At 37.3% G+C, this 21,462-nt stretch overlaps 2 protein-coding genes across 2 annotated transcripts; one reads left to right on the top strand and one right to left on the bottom strand.

Annotated features, from left to right (window-relative positions):
• LOC108987414 (BAG family molecular chaperone regulator 7-like) lies at positions 1-3,268 on the bottom strand. Its single transcript, XM_018960325.2, has 3 exons — positions 2,101-3,268; positions 1,387-1,677; positions 1-522 (listed from the first exon to the last, which is right to left on the bottom strand). Exons 1-3 carry the CDS (start codon positions 2,854-2,856, stop codon positions 292-294), a joined length of 1,278 nt encoding a protein of 425 aa, XP_018815870.1. The 5' UTR covers positions 2,857-3,268; the 3' UTR covers positions 1-291.
• Positions 3,269-11,447: 8,179 nt separating this feature from the next.
• Positions 11,448-16,272, top strand: LOC108987387 (protein DYAD). Its single transcript, XM_018960285.2, has 9 exons — positions 11,448-11,489; positions 12,160-12,223; positions 12,418-12,527; positions 12,624-13,288; positions 13,406-13,789; positions 14,050-14,167; positions 14,269-14,352; positions 15,018-15,740; positions 15,863-16,272. The coding sequence occupies exons 1-9, from the start codon at positions 11,448-11,450 to the stop codon at positions 16,055-16,057; spliced, it is 2,385 nt and encodes a 794-aa protein (XP_018815830.2). The 3' UTR covers positions 16,058-16,272.
• The last annotated feature ends 5,190 nt before the right edge of the window (positions 16,273-21,462 follow it).

Genomic DNA, 21,462 nt, shown 5'->3' with positions numbered 1-21,462 from the left:
TGAAGGGTTTCGTAGGTCGAGAAAATTAATAATTAGCACTTTCCAGTTTGAAACATTACAGACGCAAGCACTTTATTCTAGCTCGTTCTTCCTGCGAACACACACACCAACAGAGAGCAGCGAGAGAGAGAAGGCCAGAGGGTCATTTGAATTCTCAGACTTTGTGGGAGAATTTCAAGCAGTACACAATTCAATGCATGAGAGAACCAAACAGTCAAAAATCTTCTCAACTAGGTCGCATCTTCCCGGTAACATGTTATAACAACGGTGATTTGTCATGTTACCGTGTCCTTAAAGGCATGCCTCGAAGGTGCTGCCACTCTCCTCTTCACGATTAAGCATCTGGACAACCTGTGCTACACCTGCTGCAATTTCCTTATGAATCACACCATCGGGCATGTCGAAAGTCCTCCTCCTCATGGACAGTGATTTCCCAGGAGGCTGCGGGTCCACTACATCTAGCATCGCTTCCAACTCATGCACCATTGACCTCTTAGCAGCACGCACCATGAGGTCAGCTCCCTGTTACAATATGCAGCATCCAATCCGCATTAGGAGAACCAATAATGACCATATGTCCTGTTTGATTTCTTGACACTAAAATTGGAAGAGATGCAAAACATGAAAAGCTTAACAACACGGAAACGCCAGAGTAAACTATCGTGTTAAAAACTAATTGGCAGTTAAAAACTATCAACAATTTCTTGGTGTGATTTAGTAGATCAGGGGATGGTTGAAAACAGTATGTTCTATCGTTTGAGCTACAAGTAGGATCTTTCGGACCAACCTTGGATAATTTGATGGAAGAAATCATCCTAACAGAAAAAATCAATCAATGCTGTTGAATGAGGTTTACATGATTGCTATTATTATGAGGATTTTCATACAATAAAGTCTAAAAGTATTACAGTCCATAATTTTGCTAAGCAACTAGTAAAGTTTTAAAACATCTATCAGGCTTCTTGTGATTTGATATGATGTCAAAAGCTTTCTGGACCCTTTTTAGTATTTAGTTCACCATAACTCCAAATGTAGCCTCTCTAAAACTGAAGCAGTTTCTAAAATAGTTATCGAGTACACATCTTGATTCCCATTGGATTATAATAGTGGGCAGCAACATTCTTCAAAACAACAGTTTGCCAGGAATGATATGAAAGATCAATTTGCCAAGAACATGCACGTATCATTCTTGAAAACCTTTTTTTTTTTTTTTTTTTGCAAGTATCATTATTGAAAACTATTCATAACATCCCCTCAAAATTAACCGTGAATAGGGAAGTAAATAAACCACACTAGCCGGATCAAACTTTTGGCATTTGATGAAAATTCACTAAGAGCTGCACCACATTCACAACATGGTAAAGAAATCAAGTGAGATGAAGTTACCTCAATGGCATCAACGGTAAGGAGAAGGACAATAATTTTTTCTGAGAACCTCTGACGCTCTGCAGCATCCTGGGCTACATGACGGCGGTAGGAGAAATTATTGAACAATGCTCTGATCTCCTTCAACTTGGTCTTGGCAACAGCAAGTTCTCTAAGGTTACGAAGAGCCTGTGATCTGCGGATCAGATAAGCTCTGAAGGTCATCTGAATCATCATTGCTGCATCTTGAGGAGATAGTTCCTTCTTCTTACCTTTGTTCCTTACAACAGCTCCAACTCTCTTGGCAAAGGCCTTCAAAGATATAGTCAGATACAAGATCTCAGTTATTAAATGATTCATGAAGGAAAAATGTAATTAAATGGAGCAAAAAAAAATGAAATTACAACACTATACTTGTTCGTAAAAACTTCCAAAATTCTGCATTGAATCAAATAATTTCAGAATGGGTTCCGAGTCTCCGACGCTGCAAAAACTTTTTTTGCAACACTATTTATTCAACTTTTTTTAGACTTGCAAAAGCTAAAAAGAAAAAAAAAAAAAACTCCCATGGTATTAAAATCAGTGACTAGCTCCAAATTTAGACCAACACTACAGGTGAAGCATCTTTGCAGTTAAGTGACCAGCGTTATATGGATTAGACAAGCACAACCACGCATAAGAAATTATTTTAAATTAATTGGAGCATAAATTGGGGGATTATAATTTAATTAAAACCTGTCTTAAAACCACAGCCCCGTGATCTACAGGCTCTTCGATCTCCACCACACGCGCGTCACTCTCCCCCTCCTTCTTCTTCTTCTTCTTCACCTCCTTCTTCTTCGATCCGCTGTTATCACCTGCATCGCCACTTGATGCTTTGAACGTGTACGTTCGTGCGATCGGACGGCCCTCCACTCCTCTCCCATTTATCTCGGCCATCCATTTATAGTTTTTCTCGACCCCTCCCTCCTTCCCTTCTTTGATCTCCGCCGTCCATTTGTACTTCCTATCCGCGCCGTCCTTCTCTGGGCTCTTGATCTCCGCTGTCCAAGTGTACTTCCGGTCCCCGCCATTGAGCCTTGGGTTGAGAAGCCGATCGAAACGAGACTCCAGCAGGCCTACTCGGTCGCACAGGTTCTGCAAGTAAAAAGATTCGTCTACAAGCCTGTCGACTCGCTGGATTCGTCTATAAGACGAAAGCGACGGGATTTCATCCACACAGACAAGATCGGTGACCGAGTCGAAGAATTCAAGAGGGCTGGGTCTGGGGGAAAGGTTTAGTAGGTCGAGACCGAGGCTGAAATCGAAATCTTCCTCTACAAATGACGGGAAAGCTAGGGGTTTGGGCAAAATAATTGAGGTGTCTCTGACGAAGAGGGAAGGGTAGTAGCAAGGCTCGATGAGGTCGATTCGCCTGAGTCGGCTCATTGTTCGCTTAGTTGAAACGGTGTATCTCGATGGGTCAGAGTGAGCTAGAGAGAAACGAACCATTTAGGGTTTATGGGGTGAGTGGAGTGGCTTTTTGATGATCTTATCAAGATGTTGAAAGGTGAAGGAGCAGAAGAAGACGACAACTTGGTGGAGGGGAACGAGGAATGTGAAAAAGTGGTCGGTAGCGGCAAAATTGGAATTTCGGAGGGGTAACTGGAAGCATAAGATCATTTGGGAGTGATGGAATAGGGCGTCGTGGATAAGGTTCGCCGCATATTTGAGATTGCAATTGACGAAAATGACCACGCAGTTGAGGGAAATTACAGAGTCACTGAGAAGCGAATCTGTTAGTGCGATTGCACTCTTGAATATGCAGAGCATGTGAGTCCCTGATTTGATATGAGACTTGGTGAGGGGGGTAAGCCTCACATGGTGCTGTATGATTGGATTAAGGATGTAATTTTTCCAGCAAAACAAATTACAATCGTTTTCAAAACAAAACCAGGTTAATCTCCACCGAATTTGGAATCCCAAGATTAAAAAAGCTACAAATTTTGGTGGGGGATGATGATTATTGATTAGCCATAATTTAAGGCGTGATTGGAGCTCGTTTCTGAGGCGCTTTATCATCTTTCACTGTAAACTTAAATTATTCACCCAATAATTGTTTTCCCCGAATTAGATCTTACAATTTTAAACAGTACTCGAAAAACTTACAAGAATACAATTGGGCAAGTAACTTTTTGTTCTCTTGTTACCTTTTTAAGCTTGCCAAAAGTAAATCAATTGCAAAAGTTAACCCGAAAAATAATCACATCTCTCATGGGCGCCATCTTCATCAAAAGTGGCCAAGGCCGTAGAAAAGAAATTAAGATAATATCCAAAGCACTTCAAAAAGAGCATAGTAAATAGGACAATCACGAAGATTTGTTTATTTTCCTAGTTGCTTTCGGTGAATTGAATCCAAAAAGTGGGAAAAAGTAGAGGCAGCAGTGCTATATATGTGAGAGCGGTGATATTCTATCGCCAGCATATGCCTATTCTCTTAGTATAAATTATAATTTTTTTAACTTTTTATTTCAAATACTTTTTAAATAGATTTAAATATTCACTTCTTTTATTATTAAGTAAAAATAAATAAATAAAAAATTAAATACATGAACACTCAAAATGAAACATCATAGTAACATTACTCATATGTCAAACTACTGCAATATTTTATGAAATAAATTGCTTCAAAACACGATCCTAGTTTTTGGTTCAAAATGGTCAATCTTTTTTCATCCTTTTTCTGTTTTGTTTTTGGTTCGACCAACATTTTTCATGATGTTAATTGCTACAAACATATATAATCTGCTAAGTACATGATATTTACGATATATGATCGGTACTCGGATGATCTTGAATGAAAAGAAGAAAAAGAACAAATAAATATTGCCACCATAAATTTCTTAAGTAGGACCGAGGAAACATCCTGCAGGCTGTTCCACGTAATAAAAGCAACCATAAAACCTCCCCATCGCATAACCCATCAAAGCCATACCAAGCACTAGTACCCCTCCAGCCATAGCCCCACATAATCTACCAATCCCAACTTTCTTCTGTTTTCCCTTCACATCTTTCTCAATTAACTCAACCCCAACAATCCCCTCCTTCGCCCTTTTCTCCACTAAACAATCGACCAGTTCCGCCTGCAATGGATTATCATGGTTCAAACCTCCACCAAACTCCACCAGCGCCTTCTCTTCGTGCAAACCTTGTGAAAACCTTTCCGGGTCGTCTTCGTAATTAACAGTGGAGCCCAAGTCGTCGTAGGCCTCCCCATCCTCGTTGAGACATGACTCGGTACTGCAAGAGCACGTGGAACCATTATCGTCGAAATTAAGCGCCGAGGTTTTGAAACCGTCCCAGCCCAAGAAAGCGCGCTCGAGTTCGGAGAGTCTCCGTTCAATGTGGTACAAATGGTGGGGCTTGGATGGGCCGGATGATAGCTCGGCTGATAGGAGGTTGCTGACGAACACAAACTTTTGGTGGATGTCTTCGAGCACAGCGTCGGGGCATGGGGTCTGGGTCTGGGTCTGGGCGGCGAGAGAGAAGACACAGTTGAGTTCAGATTCAAGTTCTTGGAGTTTCTTCTGCAAGATTGAGTATCTCTTTGTCATGTTGGATCGGTTTCTCTGTGGAAAGGATTTCGGTTACTCTTTCTTTTGGAGTAATTGGCTAGAAACTTGTGAAATATTATTTGGGTCGACGGTTACAATTTTTGTGCGACGGTTGAGGTTGGCTCACGTACGCCTTATTTATCGCCGTTCATTTTCTGATCACTTTTTTTTTATTATATTAATATTATATGTACGCGTTGAAATTTTTTTAAGAAAAATTTTAGATATAAACTTCGTATTCCACTATACTACTTAAAAATATATCATTTTATCTTAAAATACGAGAATAAAAATATAAAATCACATATTTTTTAAATGATGTACAAAATTTGAGACTTTTGTGTAACATGATTTTTTTTAATTTAAATTTTGAATTTCAAATCTTAAAATATTCATCATTTCAATAATTACACCTCAATATTAATAATTATATAAATAAAATTACAAATATAAATAAAATTTTGCATTTAACATAAAAGCCATCTATGCTCAACGTACTCCTCCGGCAGAAGGTTAAGGTTAAAACGTTAATTTCTGTATGACCAAAAGATGATAACTTCATGGTTGGATGACGTATCATCCGTTCTGTAAATGAAAAATCTGAATTCGAAACTCTCGCCTCTTTGTAAAAAAAAAAATGATAACTTTTTGGCAAATCAAGAAACAAAGTATATTACACATATATTGCATAGAATTTTGTTATAAATAAGTCACTATTCACATTACACACCACATACTAATTATAGGGTGCGTGGATATTTTTAATAGGATGTGGTCATGTGGATGTGTTTTTCACAAAATATAATATATTTTTTATAAAATATGAGATGAAATATAGTGAATAATAGATAATGATAAATATTTTTCTATTGCATATATCTACAAATAAAAATAGTCCGATCTTGCTTATCAAAGAAGATCATTAGAATTTATAATGCATACAGCACGTACCTACACAAGAAGGCAATTTTTATGCACATCGTAGCACGCATGATTGGTCATGAACCTCGATTTCGACTTTTGGTGATTCGAACACACATATATAATAGTTGACTGTTTTTCAATATACTAATACAAATATTAATTTATGTAAATTAGATAAAATAAAAAAGAGAAATTATATTTGCAGTTATAAGTGCCGTGCACTCTTCTTAAATATGAGATCTATATTAAAAAATTAATTTTTTAATAATAAATCTTACTCTTTTAAAAAAAATGAATGTACGACGCTTGCACACTTTATGATTGTATCTAATATTACTTAATAAAAAAATAGATATTTTGACAATAAAGAAGGTGATAGCTAGTTATTTGTAGATATATAATTATTAGCCAGTACTTAACGGTACTTATATAAATCACCCTAGTTATATATATATATATATATATATATATATATAAAAGTAATAATATTCATCATGTATTTTACCATTATTTTCTCGTCATCTTTGATGTGGTACTAAATAAATGAAGATTGTTTATTATGTTTAACTTGTTGATCAATTATTTAACGTCATATTAAGAGATATCGAAAAGATGATGATTAATAAATTTTTCCTATATATAAAGAGTAGGCCTATAAATAAGTCGAGTTCGAGCTAATAGTAGGTGGTCAATTCCTATTTATTAATTTTTACTCGAACATAAGTTGAACTTGAGCTTTTTCATTAAATTAAATTTTATATTAAAAAACAATTCAATTAATATTCGAGCGAGTCAAACTTATATACGAGTTATCTTTTTTTTTTTTTAGCAAGTTAAGTACTGCTATTATAAAAACCAAATACATCAGAGTCTAGTAGCATAATTACAAGGGGAAAATAGTGGATCTTTTGTACTATGAAAATTCAAAAGGAAATGAGGTAATTGGATTAAAGTTGGGATATTGTCAAAGGTTTACGTTGCCACTGCCCATTGCGCCAAAGAGTACGCGCATCGATTCTTGGATCGATGAATTTTTTTTAACTTTCCAAACATTGAAATAAAGGGGGTGATATCTAATGTCACTGATAATTGGGGACAAAATCCAGTCCTGTACCACTGAGGGAGTGAATATTGCTTCTATAGTAATTTTGGAGTCCCCTTCCAAGATAATATTTTGCAAACCCCTTCTTTTGGCTTCGGTAATGGCCATCAATACTGCTTTAGCTTCCCCTAGATTGGAACTCACGCTGCAACTGAAATTAGTAATTGCAAAAATGATGTCACTTGTATCATTCCAGCATATGGATGATAAAATACTTCCTTGATCTCTGGTTGCAACATCGAACCGAATATGGAAAAAACCTGTTGTATGATTTGCTTCCATCCTCATCATTTGATTATTCTCAATGACCCAAGCTGTTGTATGTTGCTGGAAAGTAGAGTTTACAGACTTCGGAAATTCAAATGGGGAAGGGCAAGCTTGAATCTGATTGTGAACTTTTTTATTCTTGAGAAACCATAGGCAATCCAAAGTTATGACAACAAATAGTTGGAAGGCGTGGTGATATTCTTCTGGGATTCCTAGAGCCTCCAAAGGTCTGATGATATTTTTTATCCAAACTGATACGGGCTGACTTGCAAAGGATGTGATGTCAAGTGGCCAATTAGAATGCCTCCACAGAATTCTTGAATAGAAGCACTTAAAGAAGAGGTGAGAAGTGTCTTCTGGTTCAGTATTGCAAAGAGGACACAGAATTTGATGTTCCTCTAAGTGAATAAAACTGGTGATTTTAACTCTGGTAGGAAGAGTGTCATGGCAAATTTTCTAGAGGAGAAGCTTCGACCTATCTTGGATCTTCATTTTCCATAAAGTCTTCCAATTAGTGAATTGGTTATTGGAATTGGAAGAATTGTTTATAGAAACAAGAGCTGCATAGACTGATTTTACAGAGAATTTTCCAGAAGCATGATCGATCCATTTAATCTTATCATGGACCTGAAGATAATTGTGAGTGGCCACGGGTATTTTTTGAATTTCTCTAGAGGAGCTTTCAGTGAACAATGTATTAAGGAGCAGAGCATTCTAGCTCTTGATTCTTCTAAGATGAGTTCCAAAACAGTCATATTAGGATCAGCTTCCATTTGATTATCCAGATTTGGATGAGGTTTGAAACTAGGAATGGATGGAACCCAAGGATCATACCATACTTTGGTATAGGAGCCATTATTGATTTGAAAGCATATGTTGGAAAAAAAGAATTCTCGTTGGTTGAGTATGCTCTTCCAAAGCCTAGAGTCATTAGAATTAGGAGAAACATCCTTGAACGAATTGTTTCCAAGGTATTTTTTTAAAATGACATCTTTTCAAAGACTTATTTACGAGTTATCTTATTTAGATAAAATTGATTATTTTCATATAACTTTATTTATAAAGTTTATATATCGAATAAATGATTAGATTGTAAAAATTCTCGTGATATATTTAGTACTAAGAACATTATTTCCTCTAATATCTTTAAGTATTTTGAATATTTTCATTATAAATATAGATATAATATTATAAAAAAAGTACAAGATTATTCAAGTTTATATGAGTACTCGAACTGAGTTTTAAAGGAGTTGTGTTATTTAATAATTAATCATAATCTTATATTTACGAACAATTTATTTAATAAACAAATTTAGTCAACTTGAATTTGATTATCTCGATCGAACGATTTGTCAAAGAGTATTAATTATTTACGGTCGTATATAGATGCAATGATGCAAACCATGAACATAAATGAATATAGATATATCACGGAAAATAAATAAATAAAAGAGAAAAAAAGTAATCAAAACGTTTGCCGTTTAATGATCAGACACTCAACATTGATGCCTTAATTAAGGCAGTTATCAGCTGGTATTCTCAGTGCACTTGAATTTATATTTGGAAAAATATATTTTACACTCTTAAATTATTAGAGGATCACATTTTACACTCTAGATTATGGAGACTGACACGTTACATTTTTAAATTATAAGAAAATTTTATTTTGCACCCTTGTTTTATTAGAGAAATGCTACAGACAAAAATAAATTATATAAAAGTAAATTTATAAATTGACGTGATTTTATATGATCCGTTAGATCTATTTTTTAATAAAAATAATTTTATAATCTGAAGTATTGCATCAAACTATATTAATTTATAGATTTATTTTTGTATAATCATTTTGTAATTAAGATATTTCTCATTTTATTTTAATCGTTAAAACTTAGCTGGATAAAAAAAAGGCATGTAATAGTCGAATATCACTAAGGTGCCATTTAGAATCTTAGATAGTGAGTTAAAATAAGATGAGTCGAGATAAAAATTGAAAGTTGAATAAAATATTATTATAATATTATTTTTTAATATTATTATTATTTTGAGAATTTAAAAAGTTGAATTATTTATTATATTTTGTATGAAAATTTAAAAAAATTATAATAATAAAATGAAATGATATGAAACATTTTTACTATTCAAACAAAGCCTAAGAGTAAAGTGTCAATTTTGTATACTTTGAACGTGTAATGTGTTAGTTTAAAAAGTTTAGAGTACAAAGTTAAAATCTCTAATATATCAAGAATGTAAATTGTATTTATATCAATGTTATCGGAAAAATTACATTTGCAAGCCGGTTAAAAAACACACAATCTCCATTGCTTTCAAGAAAAGTTTAAAAATTCAATCTTTTCTAAATTAAATATTTTCAAATTAAATTTTATCATTTAAGCATTACAGAAATCATATTTCTTATAAGAAATATTTTAACTACAAAAATATCACATAAAAATAAATTTATAAATTGACGTGACTTGATATAGTAGATCTAAAGAATTCTATAAAGTATATCAATTTGTATATTTATTTTTATGTAATTTTTTTTATATATGTAACATTTTTAATTTTTCATATCGACTTATAAGTAAAAGTACTAATTCTATATATTCACGAGACACAATATTCATCTATGCGAGCCCAAACGGTGTCGTCACAACTCATCATATAATGAGATCGATGAAACGATGCCGGGATCCACCCTATGTCACACACTGACTCATATGGGGATGTTATTGTCAAGATGTTTTGGATTAGATGACATAAATTTTAGTCTACAAATAAGAGAACGAAGTTCGAAATCCATTCTTTTATTAAACTAAATCAAAATGAGTTTTCCTATTTTTTATTTTATTTTATTTAAATTAATTGATTTATTCTATTTATCATTTATATATTATATGTTTGATAAAAGAAAAAAATAAAAAAAATTATATATGATATGTGATTTTAAAAAAATATATCTAACTGATTTTAAGGTAGGAGAGGTCACGTGATGTGCAGCACGTCTCGTAATCATTACACTCTCACACTGTAAAATGGTGCATTGCTCGGTTGGTTTGTTTGTTCGACGCATAACAGAATTTCGCTCCACTCTCTCTCTCTCTCTCTGCATTTTTTTTTTTCTTGAGAAAATATCACTGAGAAAAGGAATAAGACCAACTTTTTTTGTCTACAATTCAGAGACAAAGAGGTCTGCCATTCTTCTCTCTCTGATCCCTCTCTCTTCTTATTCTCTTTCGTTTTTCGCATTCATCCATGGATGTTGTTCGTTTCTGATCAACCAAAATATGATCGGCAACTTGTAATGATTTACAGGTTTTATAGCTAGCTAAGGTTTTCTCACAGTTGGCTTGGAATATACTTCTCAAAGGTAATGCAAGCTTGATCTTTCTAACTGTTCAAGTCTCGGATAACTCAGATGATTCTGATGATCATTAATTGCTTGTTGTTTGGCTTTAGAAAATTAACACGATTCTGGAGGAAAACGTCCGTCCGTGGAACCCAATATACAGAGTCGTTTCTCTTTTTACTAATATTTTTCTGTTGATTTTTTTTCTCTTTTCTATCTGTCTGCATTGGAATGCTGATGAAGTTGTTTCTCACTTTCCGGGAAAATAAAAACCGATTAGGAGCTTAAAAAAAACTTGCACTTGTTTTCTAGGAATTGGAGTTTGTTACTTCCGGCCCCTGTACATCGCATATGCTATCTCATGATCATTCAAACACCTTTATCTTTTTTCATTAAAAAAGAGAAGAGAAACTACAACAATTAATCCAAATGCATGTTTCCAAAACCCATTTTCATTTCGGTCTAGTACCTTTTTCACACTTGAACTGAAGTATTCACCGTGTTTACAAGCTTCTTTACATTAGTGTCACCGTCAGACGATGTGTGTGTACCTGCTTATGCTTCAACGTTCTCTGAGTTCTGGTCTGCAATAGTGCTATCTTAATCATGGTAGCTTTTTCTTACACAGCCGCAATCTTTCCAATTCCTTACTATCCATAGAGCCTTTAAATTCTCATATCCTAAGTGATCTCGGTACCCCAAATCCCCATGCCATGTCCACACTCGGTCAAAAAAGGAAAAAAAAAAAATGCACTCATATTCTAAATTGATCCCTTTATTATTTGCACTTTCCAATTAGATCTGTTTTTTACATGCCACATATTGCTCTGTTATGTAGATCGTGATCATGGAAGAAAGCTCGTGTGAGTTTGATATTGCCGCAGCTCAAGTAAGCGTTCTCTCTCTCTCACCCTATTTTGTTAATTTTTCTCTGGCCAGTCACTTCCAATGTTTCCCTCTCTCTCGCTCACTCACGCATGGCCGTCTCAGACTCCCTATTTTTCCTTTTCTGTTATTCGAACACCAAGCGTGTTCTCAGTCGCGCGCGCTGTTAACCATCATACGCTGATGCGGTGATCATTATAACCCCAAGCGAAAGCCAATCCAACGGTGTAGAACAAAGTACCTATTTTTTTTAACTAACTTTATTGTCCATACACGCGCTACAAATGCGCGTCGCATCTCCTCCCAGTTTCGTTAGCAAATCGGCGAGATTCTGAGGTTTTGTTCGTGTACTTGCATATGCTAAAGAACAAAAATAAAAAGGATAAAGAAAAAACTCTAATCGCGAGATTACGAAAACCGCATGCATGGCCAAAAGCGTTATCAGCGTAATAAAAAATCATTTCCCTAGCAGCCAAGCAAAGTATATTCTCTGAGCATTGCGTGCGCGCAGTATGTACAGGCGCCAACCAAATGATGTGAAAGAATCATCGGCAGGCGTATATGTGAAATTGTAGAGTAATTGTGTGTGCATTTTTAGCTCAGCAGAATGATCAATTGGGTGTTTTAGTTACTTGGTGTCTTGTGTGTGCATGCTTTTGTTTATGGGCGCGCAGGAAATGGTGAACTTTGAAAAACAAGCAGAAAGGCCATCTTGGGCCACGCATGCAATGCCAACAGGTTCGTCCATCTGCACTCAACTAGGTAACACATGACCATCATCATGACCCCTCCTGATAATATCGTTTTCTACATACCCAATGGCCAATATGCCCGCAACTTTTTTTTTTTTTAATTTCGAATTTATATTAATATTCCCCAAAAACTTGAAGGCAGCTTCCTTGCCCATTTTTTGTGTCTTTTTGGTATTGCAGAGGCTTCGGACGCTATTCAGCACATAAAAGTGGGTTCTTTCTATGAAATCGACCACTCCAAGCTCACCCCACAAACCCCAGATCAGCTCAAGTCAATCCGGGTCGTCATGGTATTTATACCATGGACACATAACCCAATACTGTAGAGCATACTTCTGAAAATTTCTATATGCCTTTTTATTTTGACGATTGGGATTTTGCTGCAGGTGAGTGAGAAGACTCAGCTTCAGGTTGCAGTGAGGTTCCCAAGCACTTTCTCTCTTCGCACGCACTTCAGCAATGGCAACTGTGGGAGGCCAGAGGGGAAGCAGCTCCCTGCACTAAATGAGAAACACATAATGGATTCAGACCTCGCTGGAGACGCGCTTTACCGAAGAATACCAGCTCAGGAAATTGCAGAAAAGGGAAACTCGTGGAACTTCTGGGGAGTGCCTCCTGTGACGGCCGAGAAAGACTCGGGCCCAGCCTTGAGGACGAGGCTCAGGAATGAAGTTTCTAGGAAGGGTTCGTGCTGGTCTGAGCTAAAACTCACTGGCATAGTACAGTGGGGTAAGCGTAGGCAGGTCCGGTTCCTAGGGGGTCAAGAAGAGCAAAAGGTGGAAACTTTATCGACGAAAGTAAGAGACGAAGAACAAAGGAGAGGGAGACAGGAAGAGGAAGGAGATGACGATGAGGTGGAGGAAGTTGAAGGAGAAGCTGTAAAGGTAGTGTCGTCTATGACGAAGAAGAATCTTAAGAGAAAGTGCCATGGTTCTAGCAGAGCTCAAAAACCCAAAAAAGCTACGCATGAGAAGCAATATCAGATTCAGGTTTACAATCAGAGTAAGAGGAAAAAACTAAAAGATTCCATTGAAAGATGGTCTGTGGAGAGGTGCGGACAGAGGACTGTTCACTTTTAAAATTCTGATGCTTGTTAATTTGATCAACATTTTAAAACCAATTTAGTTGTTGCCTGTTAGATGTAATGGGCTAAATTGTCTTGGTGAAGGTATAAGCTGGCCGAGGAGAACATGTTGAAGATTTTGAAGGCCAAAGGAGCAGTCTTTGGGAATCCAATACTAAGGCCAGCACTGAGAACAGAAGCAAGGAAGCTCATCGGTGATACCGGTTTATTAGACCATTTGCTAAAGCATATGGCTGGAAAGGTAGCGCCGGGTGGGACTGAACGGTTCCGGCGGCGACACAATGCTGAAGGAGCCATGGAGTATTGGCTGGAGAGTGCTGAACTGGTAAATGTCAGGAAGGAAGCTGGGGTTCAGGACTCTTATTGGACCCCACCACCTGGGTGGAAACCGGGAGATAACCCATCTCAGGATCCCGTTTGTGCCAGAGAGCTAAGGGCACTCAAGGAAGAAATCGCCAAAATGAAAAAGTAGCGACCTTTCTCTCGATATAATTGATCTTTTTTTCGATACCTTTTTCTTGCTATCATTCATGTAATATTGTGCCATCTCTCTTTTCAGAATTGCTCTTTTGATAAGTCACTTCTCTTTCAGAATTTCTTATGTATGTGTGTCCCTTTTGTAGGGATTATGGATCTCAGTAGTATCTTTTCTCTTGTTATCACTACTCTTAGGCAGGCCCTTTTCATAGTTGGGACTTGGGAGTTGGCCTTATTGTGTCCTTGAACAGGGATATGCAGGAGCTGGTGACCAAGGAGCAAGAGGAGAATCTGGCTATTGTCACCACCCCAAACTCTTCTGTGATGAGTCTGAACTGGAACTTTGAAGGTTCATTGATTCCACTGAAGGTGAACATGAATTCAAGAATGGACAAGTTTAGGATAATTTAATTTTGTGACTTTGTTCATGCAGCTTGATTAACCCAATTTCAACTATGATGCTCTCACAGGAAACGTATATAGATTTGATGAAGAGGAAAGCTAAGATGGGGAAACAACTGGCGGAGATTTCACTAGCATTGAGTGGAATGGAGGTACCAAAACCTTAAACCTACCCCTCAATGTTTGTTGATTGGACGAATATAGGTATGACCTGAAAATTACTTTTTGTTTTTGAATGTCCCAGTTCATTAGGCGTATTCTAAGGTGGATCGGGTTCATTAACTATTATTACCATTGAAGGATGAGTAATGTTTTTATATGATTTTGAGATGTGTTGGCAATTTTAAAAAAGTTACCATTAGTGAATGTGTATTTTTTTAATTTGTGTATTTAAAATTAAAAAAAATAAAATACACTAGGGACACTTTGAGAGCAACCAAGCATCACCCTTGATCATATATACATTGATACCAAGAAGGAAGGGCATCACCCTTGATACCACAAACATATTTGGGAAATGCTTCTCCCACAGAAGGTGGTCCCGATGGTGGCCACCGATTGCATTTTTTTATTTTTTTTACTTAATTGTTAAGTAATTATTTTTAAATGAATTTATATATATATATATTTTTTAAATATTTAATGAGTTTAAACAAATGTTAGAAAAAGAAAAAAGACAAAAAAATCTTTTGCCTATTCGGTGGTTGGTTTCGGTGGACTCCCTCTGTGGGAGTAGCACCGTCCAACATATATATCTCCAATGATGGTTAAATGATGAAGCAGAGATTATGTTATTGATAGGCGGTGTTTAACGCAGGTGCAATTGGGAATGCTGAAATCAGCTGTGGAGGAACCAATCGTGTCAGAATCAGAAGCACCACCACCGTTATTGATGGGATCGCCAACAACACCATCAGACTGCACTGAAAGAGAGACGAAAGAGTCGGAACAAAAGAACAAATCAGCGAGCAAATCAAGCGAAGAGAGAGAGGAGGACAAAGGGGGAGACAAGGCAGCAGTCATAGCAACAGAAGACAAAGGGAGAGACGAGGCAGCAGTCAGAGCAACAGAGGACAAGGCAGCAAAAATAGAAAGGCTGAAGAGTGGGTTCAGGATTTGCAAGCCACGGGGGACCTTCCTGTGGCCAAACATGCTGGCCATGTCCCCTCAGTCTGTGGTCCACCTTGAAGACCTCCTAACGATCCCAACCCCAACTCCACCCTCAGCCTCTTCCACTACTTCAGTAACCCACTTTCAGCTCCCTCCATGTCAGACCCAACTGGGCCCCCACCCAGCTTCACCGGTCAAACCATTGGCTGAGAGGCTCCTCAGCAATGCCATTCTTAAGAGTGTCACTAAACCCTCTCTCTCTCCCTCTCCTCCTCCTCCGCCTGAGACTCCCTACTCCACTATCAAAAGTTGCTCCGTCATCAACCTCAATGAGCCCCCTCAGATCCAACACACTGACACCGGCTTTTGTGGGACTATCACCTACCAAAGAAGGCAGCATTGCGTGACCTCCGATGCTTCAATGCCACACGTACGTGAGCATCTCAGTACTCCTCTTGATCTCCTCGATTTTACTTTATTTACATACTAATTAAAAAGAGAATGAATCCTTCTTGTGCTTATGTTGTGCTTTCTTCTTTACTTCGTATACAGTTGGTCCTGGCTAAGAAAGAGGGAACGGAAAACATGGATTTAACGAGGAACTGTGACGAGCAGCAGCAAACTCCAAGCGGTTGCTCCTCTTCCACCATCAACTCCTCCTCGTCCTCGTGGTTGCAATCGGGAGAAGGGTGGTGGTTGGCTTTGGCTACCTCTAACCCGTCTTTGGATATGTCTAATCGGGGTTGAGTGGGATTTAGTTTGCCCTATAAGAGCGTCTATATATGCTAAGGTTTAGTTACTGGCCTTCTTAGGAGATTTATTATATTACACTCTTGGACAATATCTTACTTGGAATACCGAACATGGGAAGGAAGGGGATAAATACTAGCTGTACATCCATTGGACTCACGTCGGATTGTCATTTTTGGAAGGAAATTAATGTTAGGAAGGCAAATTTTGAGGGTGTGTAATCAATGCATGCGAACAATACTACTGATTCCTATTTTCTTTCAGGAAGGATGAATACATATAATATAGGAATAATACTGTTTCACTCACTCTTCATTTGTATGTTGCTGTGAATTTTGATATAAAAGCAACCACGTTATCTGCATGCAGTTGGTCGGCCCAATTCGAGTACTCACTCCCTTTCTGTCGTTGCCAGATCAGAGTTATATAATTTCGTGAATAAAAAGCAAGAAAATGAAGTACATACACTCGTTTAATCCCATTTTAAAATTCTTATGCACCTTTAGCTGTTCACTTTGAGAGCAAATGCAGGTGGTCTAGCGCTTTTTACAAGAAGAGAATGGAGGATATCTGGTTCGTGACAGAAGGTTGGCTACTTCCACTACTTGCCAAGAAAAATAGATGTTTTAAATTAATAATAATAATAATAATAATAATAAGAATCGTCTCTGGTCTTAACTTATGTTAGACTTAAATAAAATTCTCTAATACGGAATAACACTTTAGAAATGAGAATTAAAGGGTTTAATGCCAAGAAATCTTACCTCCAGCCATTGATGCAATTCACTGTATTTGTTTCGGTTTTCACTGTGTTTGGCTCTTCCAAACTCTTCTCTACTCTATTTAGATGGTGTATTGCCGAAGGGAATTGAGTCAGTGAGTTTGGGGACCAAACACATGAATTTATAGCCGAAATTCCCATCAAATTTCGGGTTTACGTGTCCTACGTGATCCTATTTTCATGGGATCAATTTAAATTGAATGGAGGAGTGTTTGACCACTTAAAGGACTCTTAAGATGATAGACTCCCTCTCACAAACGTCTTCATGAGAAAGAATCGGTCAACATTCTCCCACTTGGTCAACACTCCTGATCTTAAACCCATCAATAATCTTCATTTAAGTAATAAATACATGAATCATGGCGATAGGTCCTCTAATGACGAGTATTACCTTCCATGTATTACTATGTATTCATTCTTTACAATTTATGTGGGAACAATTTTTTAATGAATAAACCCTATGTTTATTCTTGGTCCAATACAGATAAATTTTCTCAAAAATAAATTAAGGTGCACATTAATATGAGAAAAGAACATCAAAATGATTAAGAATTTCATTAAAATAACATTGTTCATACAATGAAAAACTACATAATGGAACCAAGTCCTATATTCACTATATGATCCTTGAATTTCAACGGTGGCATGCCCTTAGTCAAAGGATCAGCGATCATTAGTTCAGTGCTTACGTGCTCAATGACCACTTTATTTTCTTTAACACGTTCCCTTATGACTAAATATTTAATGTCGATGTGTTTACTCCGACTCCCACTTTTGTTATTCTTAGCCATAAAAACAGCAGCTGAATTGTCGCAATACATTCTCAATGGCCTAGAGATTGAATCCATAATTCTAAGCCCAGAAATGAAACTCTTAAGCCATACACCATGTGAAGTAGCCTCAAAACAAGAGACGAACTCGGCTTCCATAGTCGAAGTGGCAGTCAAAGTCTGCTTGGCACTCCTCCATGATATAGCTCCATCGGCCATAAAAAATATGTATCCTGATGTTGATTTGCGTGAATCAACACAGCCAGCAAAGTCAGAATCTGAGTAGCCAATTACTTCCAGATTGTCCGTTCGTCTATACATAAGCATGTATTCTTTGGTCCCTTGAAGGTACCTCATTACTTTATTTGCAGCTCTCCAGTGGTCTAAACCTGGATTACTCTGATATCGTCCTAACATTCCCACAGCAAATGCAATGTCAGGTCTTGTACAGACCTGAGCATACATTAGGCTTCCGACAGCAGAAGCATATGGAATGTTCTTCATTTGTTCTCTTTCAAGGTCATTCTTTGGGCATTGATTCAAATTGAACCTATCACCCTTCACAATGGGAGCTACACTTGGTGAACAATCCTTCATCCGATATCTCTCCAAAAATTTATTAATATAGGTTTCCTGAGACAGACCCAAGATGCCTCGAAATCTGTCTCTATGGATCTTAATGCCAATGACATAAGATGCCTCACCCATATCCTCCATATCAAAATTTTTAGAGAGGAATTGTTTCACTTCATGCAGCAAACCCTTATCATTGGTTGCTAGCAAAATGTCATCCACATATAAAACAAGAAAACATATTTTACTCCCACTGACCTTCTGGTATATACATTGATCCATAACGTTTTCTACAAAACCGAATGAAGAAATTATATTATGGAATTTCAAATACCATTGGCGAGATGCTTGTTTTAAACCGTATATGGATTTCTTGAGCTTGCAAACCAATTGCTCACCATCACTAGAGGGGAATCCTTCAGGCTGTTTCATGTAAACCTCCTCCTCTAGATCTCCATTGAGAAATGTTGTTTTCACATCCATTTGTTGCAATTCAAAGTCAAAATGGGCTACTAATGCCAAAATAACACGCAAGGAATCTTTCTTAGATACGGGAGAGAAAGTCTCCGTGTAATCGATTCCTTCTTTCTGAGTGAATCCCTTAGCAACGAGTCTTGCCTTGTATCTCTCAATGTTGCCTAATGAGTCTCTTTTAGTTTTAAAGACCCATTTACATCCAATGGCTTTTACACCATTAGGCAACTCAACAAGATCCCAGACTTCGTTACTCTTCATGGAATTCAACTCTTCCTTCATGGCATTGTACCATAATTCTGATTCTTTGCAACTCATGGCTTGTGAAAATAACTCGGGATCATTTTCGGCTCCAATGTTATAGTCAGATTCTTACAGATACACAACATAATCACTAGGAATTGCTGATTTTCTTGCTCTAACAGATCTTCTTAATGTTGCACCATCATCTTCCTGAGAAATAGTATGTGGTTCAACTGGTTGTTCAAAAGTTGTTGGCAACTCTTGAACTACCTGATCTACTAGAGTGTCGTCAGCAACTTGTGGAACATCAATGATTGGTAGTTCAACACCAGTTGGTACTTGAGGGGTGTTGTAAATAATAACCAATCTATCACTTGAAGTGGAAGGTTGAGATTCTGAATGATCATTCTCAGGAACTATGTTCCTGGTTTGATCGCTCCCACTGATCAAGTCATTCTCAAGAAATTTTGCATTTCTTGATTCCACAATCCTAGTACTGTGAGATGGACAATAAAATCTATAACCTTTAGACCTTTCAGCATATCCAATGAAATACCCACTAATAGTCCTTGGGTCTAGTTTCTTCTCTTGTGGATTATAAATTCTCACCTCAGACGGGCATCCCCAAACGCGCATATGTCGCAAACTCGGTTTCCAACCTTTCCATAATTCAAATGGCGTTTTAGAAACAGCCTTGGTTGGAACTCGGTTTAATATATACACAGCCGTCTTAAGTGTTTCAGCCCACAATGATTTAGGAAGATTGGAGCTGCTAAGCATACTCCGCACCATGTCCAATAATGTTCAGTTTCTTCTTTCTGCTACACCATTCTGGTCCGGTGAACCAGGCATGGTGTATTGGGCAACAATCCCATGCTCTTGAAGAAACTTTGCAAATGGCCCAGGTGCTTGTCCATTCTCAGTGTATCTACCATAATATTCTCCACCTCTATCTGATCTCACGATCTTAATTTGTTTACCGCATTGTTTCTCTACTTCAGCCTTAAAGATTTTAAAGGCATCTAATGCTTCGTTCTTGTTATGAAGCATGTAGAGATACATATATCGTGAGTAATCATCTATAAAAGAGATGAAGTATTTCTGACCATATGAGTCCATGTCTGGACTACATATATCAGTATGTATGATCTCTAATATGTCTGAACTCCTATTGATACCTTTCTTTGACTTGTTGGTCTGCTTTCCCTTTATGCAGTCCACACAAGTCTCAAAATCAGTAAAATCCAGAGTATTAAGTACCCCTTCATTTACTAATCTTTTAATCCTATCTATGGAGATATGACCTAATCTCCGGTGCCATAATTTAGAGGAATCCTCATTAATAACACATCTTTTAGTGCCAGTGTGAACATGCATTGAATCATAAATGGTATTGTTTTGTAAATTAATGCAGTAAAGACCATCAGACAAAGTACCATTCCCAACACAATCAGATTTATAAAATAAACTGAATGATGAATTTGAAAAATTAAAGGAATATTCAAAAGGTACTAGTCTTGAAACTGAAATCAAGTTTCTAGAAAAACTTGGAACATAAAAGGTCTTCTCCAACTTTAAAACAAAACCACTAGATAAAATTAAATAGCAAGTTCCAACAGCTTTCACATGCGAGCCCATCTTGTTTCCTGATAAGATGCTTCGCTCACTTCCCACTGGCTTCCTTAGGTTTTGCAAACCCTGCAATGAATTCGAAATGTGGATTGTTGATCCAGAATCAATCCACCATGTGTTAATATTGACATTAACCATATTAGATTCATAACAAACAAGTGAGGTCGAATTACCTTTGTCCGCAAGCCATTTCTAGAATTTGGCGCATTCCTTCTTCATGTGTCCCTTCTTTTTACAGAAGAAACACTTGGAATCTTTCTTAATACCACATTGGGGAGGTATTTTGCCTTTTCCCTTCAGTTTGGCTTGATATTTGCCCTTTCCATGCGTTGCCAGCATTGCACTTTCACCCTGTTCCATCATCAGTCTCCCTTCCTCTTGAACACACATGGTCATGAGTTCATTAATTGACCATTTATCCTTATGTGTGTTGTAAGAGATTTTGAAGGGTCCATATTGATGCGGGAGTGTGTTCAGGATGTAGTGCACTAGGAAGGACTCCGACATTTCAACCTCGAGTTTCTTCAATTGAGCCACATTGTCCCTCATTTGCATGATGTGCTCACGCACACCTTTCACACTGGTGAGTCTTAGGGATGAGAACTTCATAATTAGGGTGCTTGCTAGAGCCTTGTCTGAAGTGACAAATTGTTCATCAATGGCTTTTAGCAAGTCTCGGACCTTTTCATGCTGATCGACAGAACCACGAATACCAGCTGATATTCTAGTCTTAATGAACATCATGCTTAGGCGATTAGATCGCTCCCATCGCTCATAAAGTGCGATGTCTGCTGCATTACTGGTATCAGTTACAGCTGGTGGTTCGTCTTTCCTAATAGCATAATCTATGTTCATCCACCCTAAATGAAGAAGAATTCTCTCATTCCAGACCTTATAGTTATTTCCCTTAAGTTCAGGGATATCATAAC

This window comes from Juglans regia, chromosome 1 (assembly GCF_001411555.2).
Source record: "Juglans regia cultivar Chandler chromosome 1, Walnut 2.0, whole genome shotgun sequence".
NCBI classification, from domain to species: domain Eukaryota; kingdom Viridiplantae; phylum Streptophyta; class Magnoliopsida; order Fagales; family Juglandaceae; genus Juglans; species Juglans regia.
This window is presented reverse-complemented; position numbering and strand designations above follow the sequence as displayed.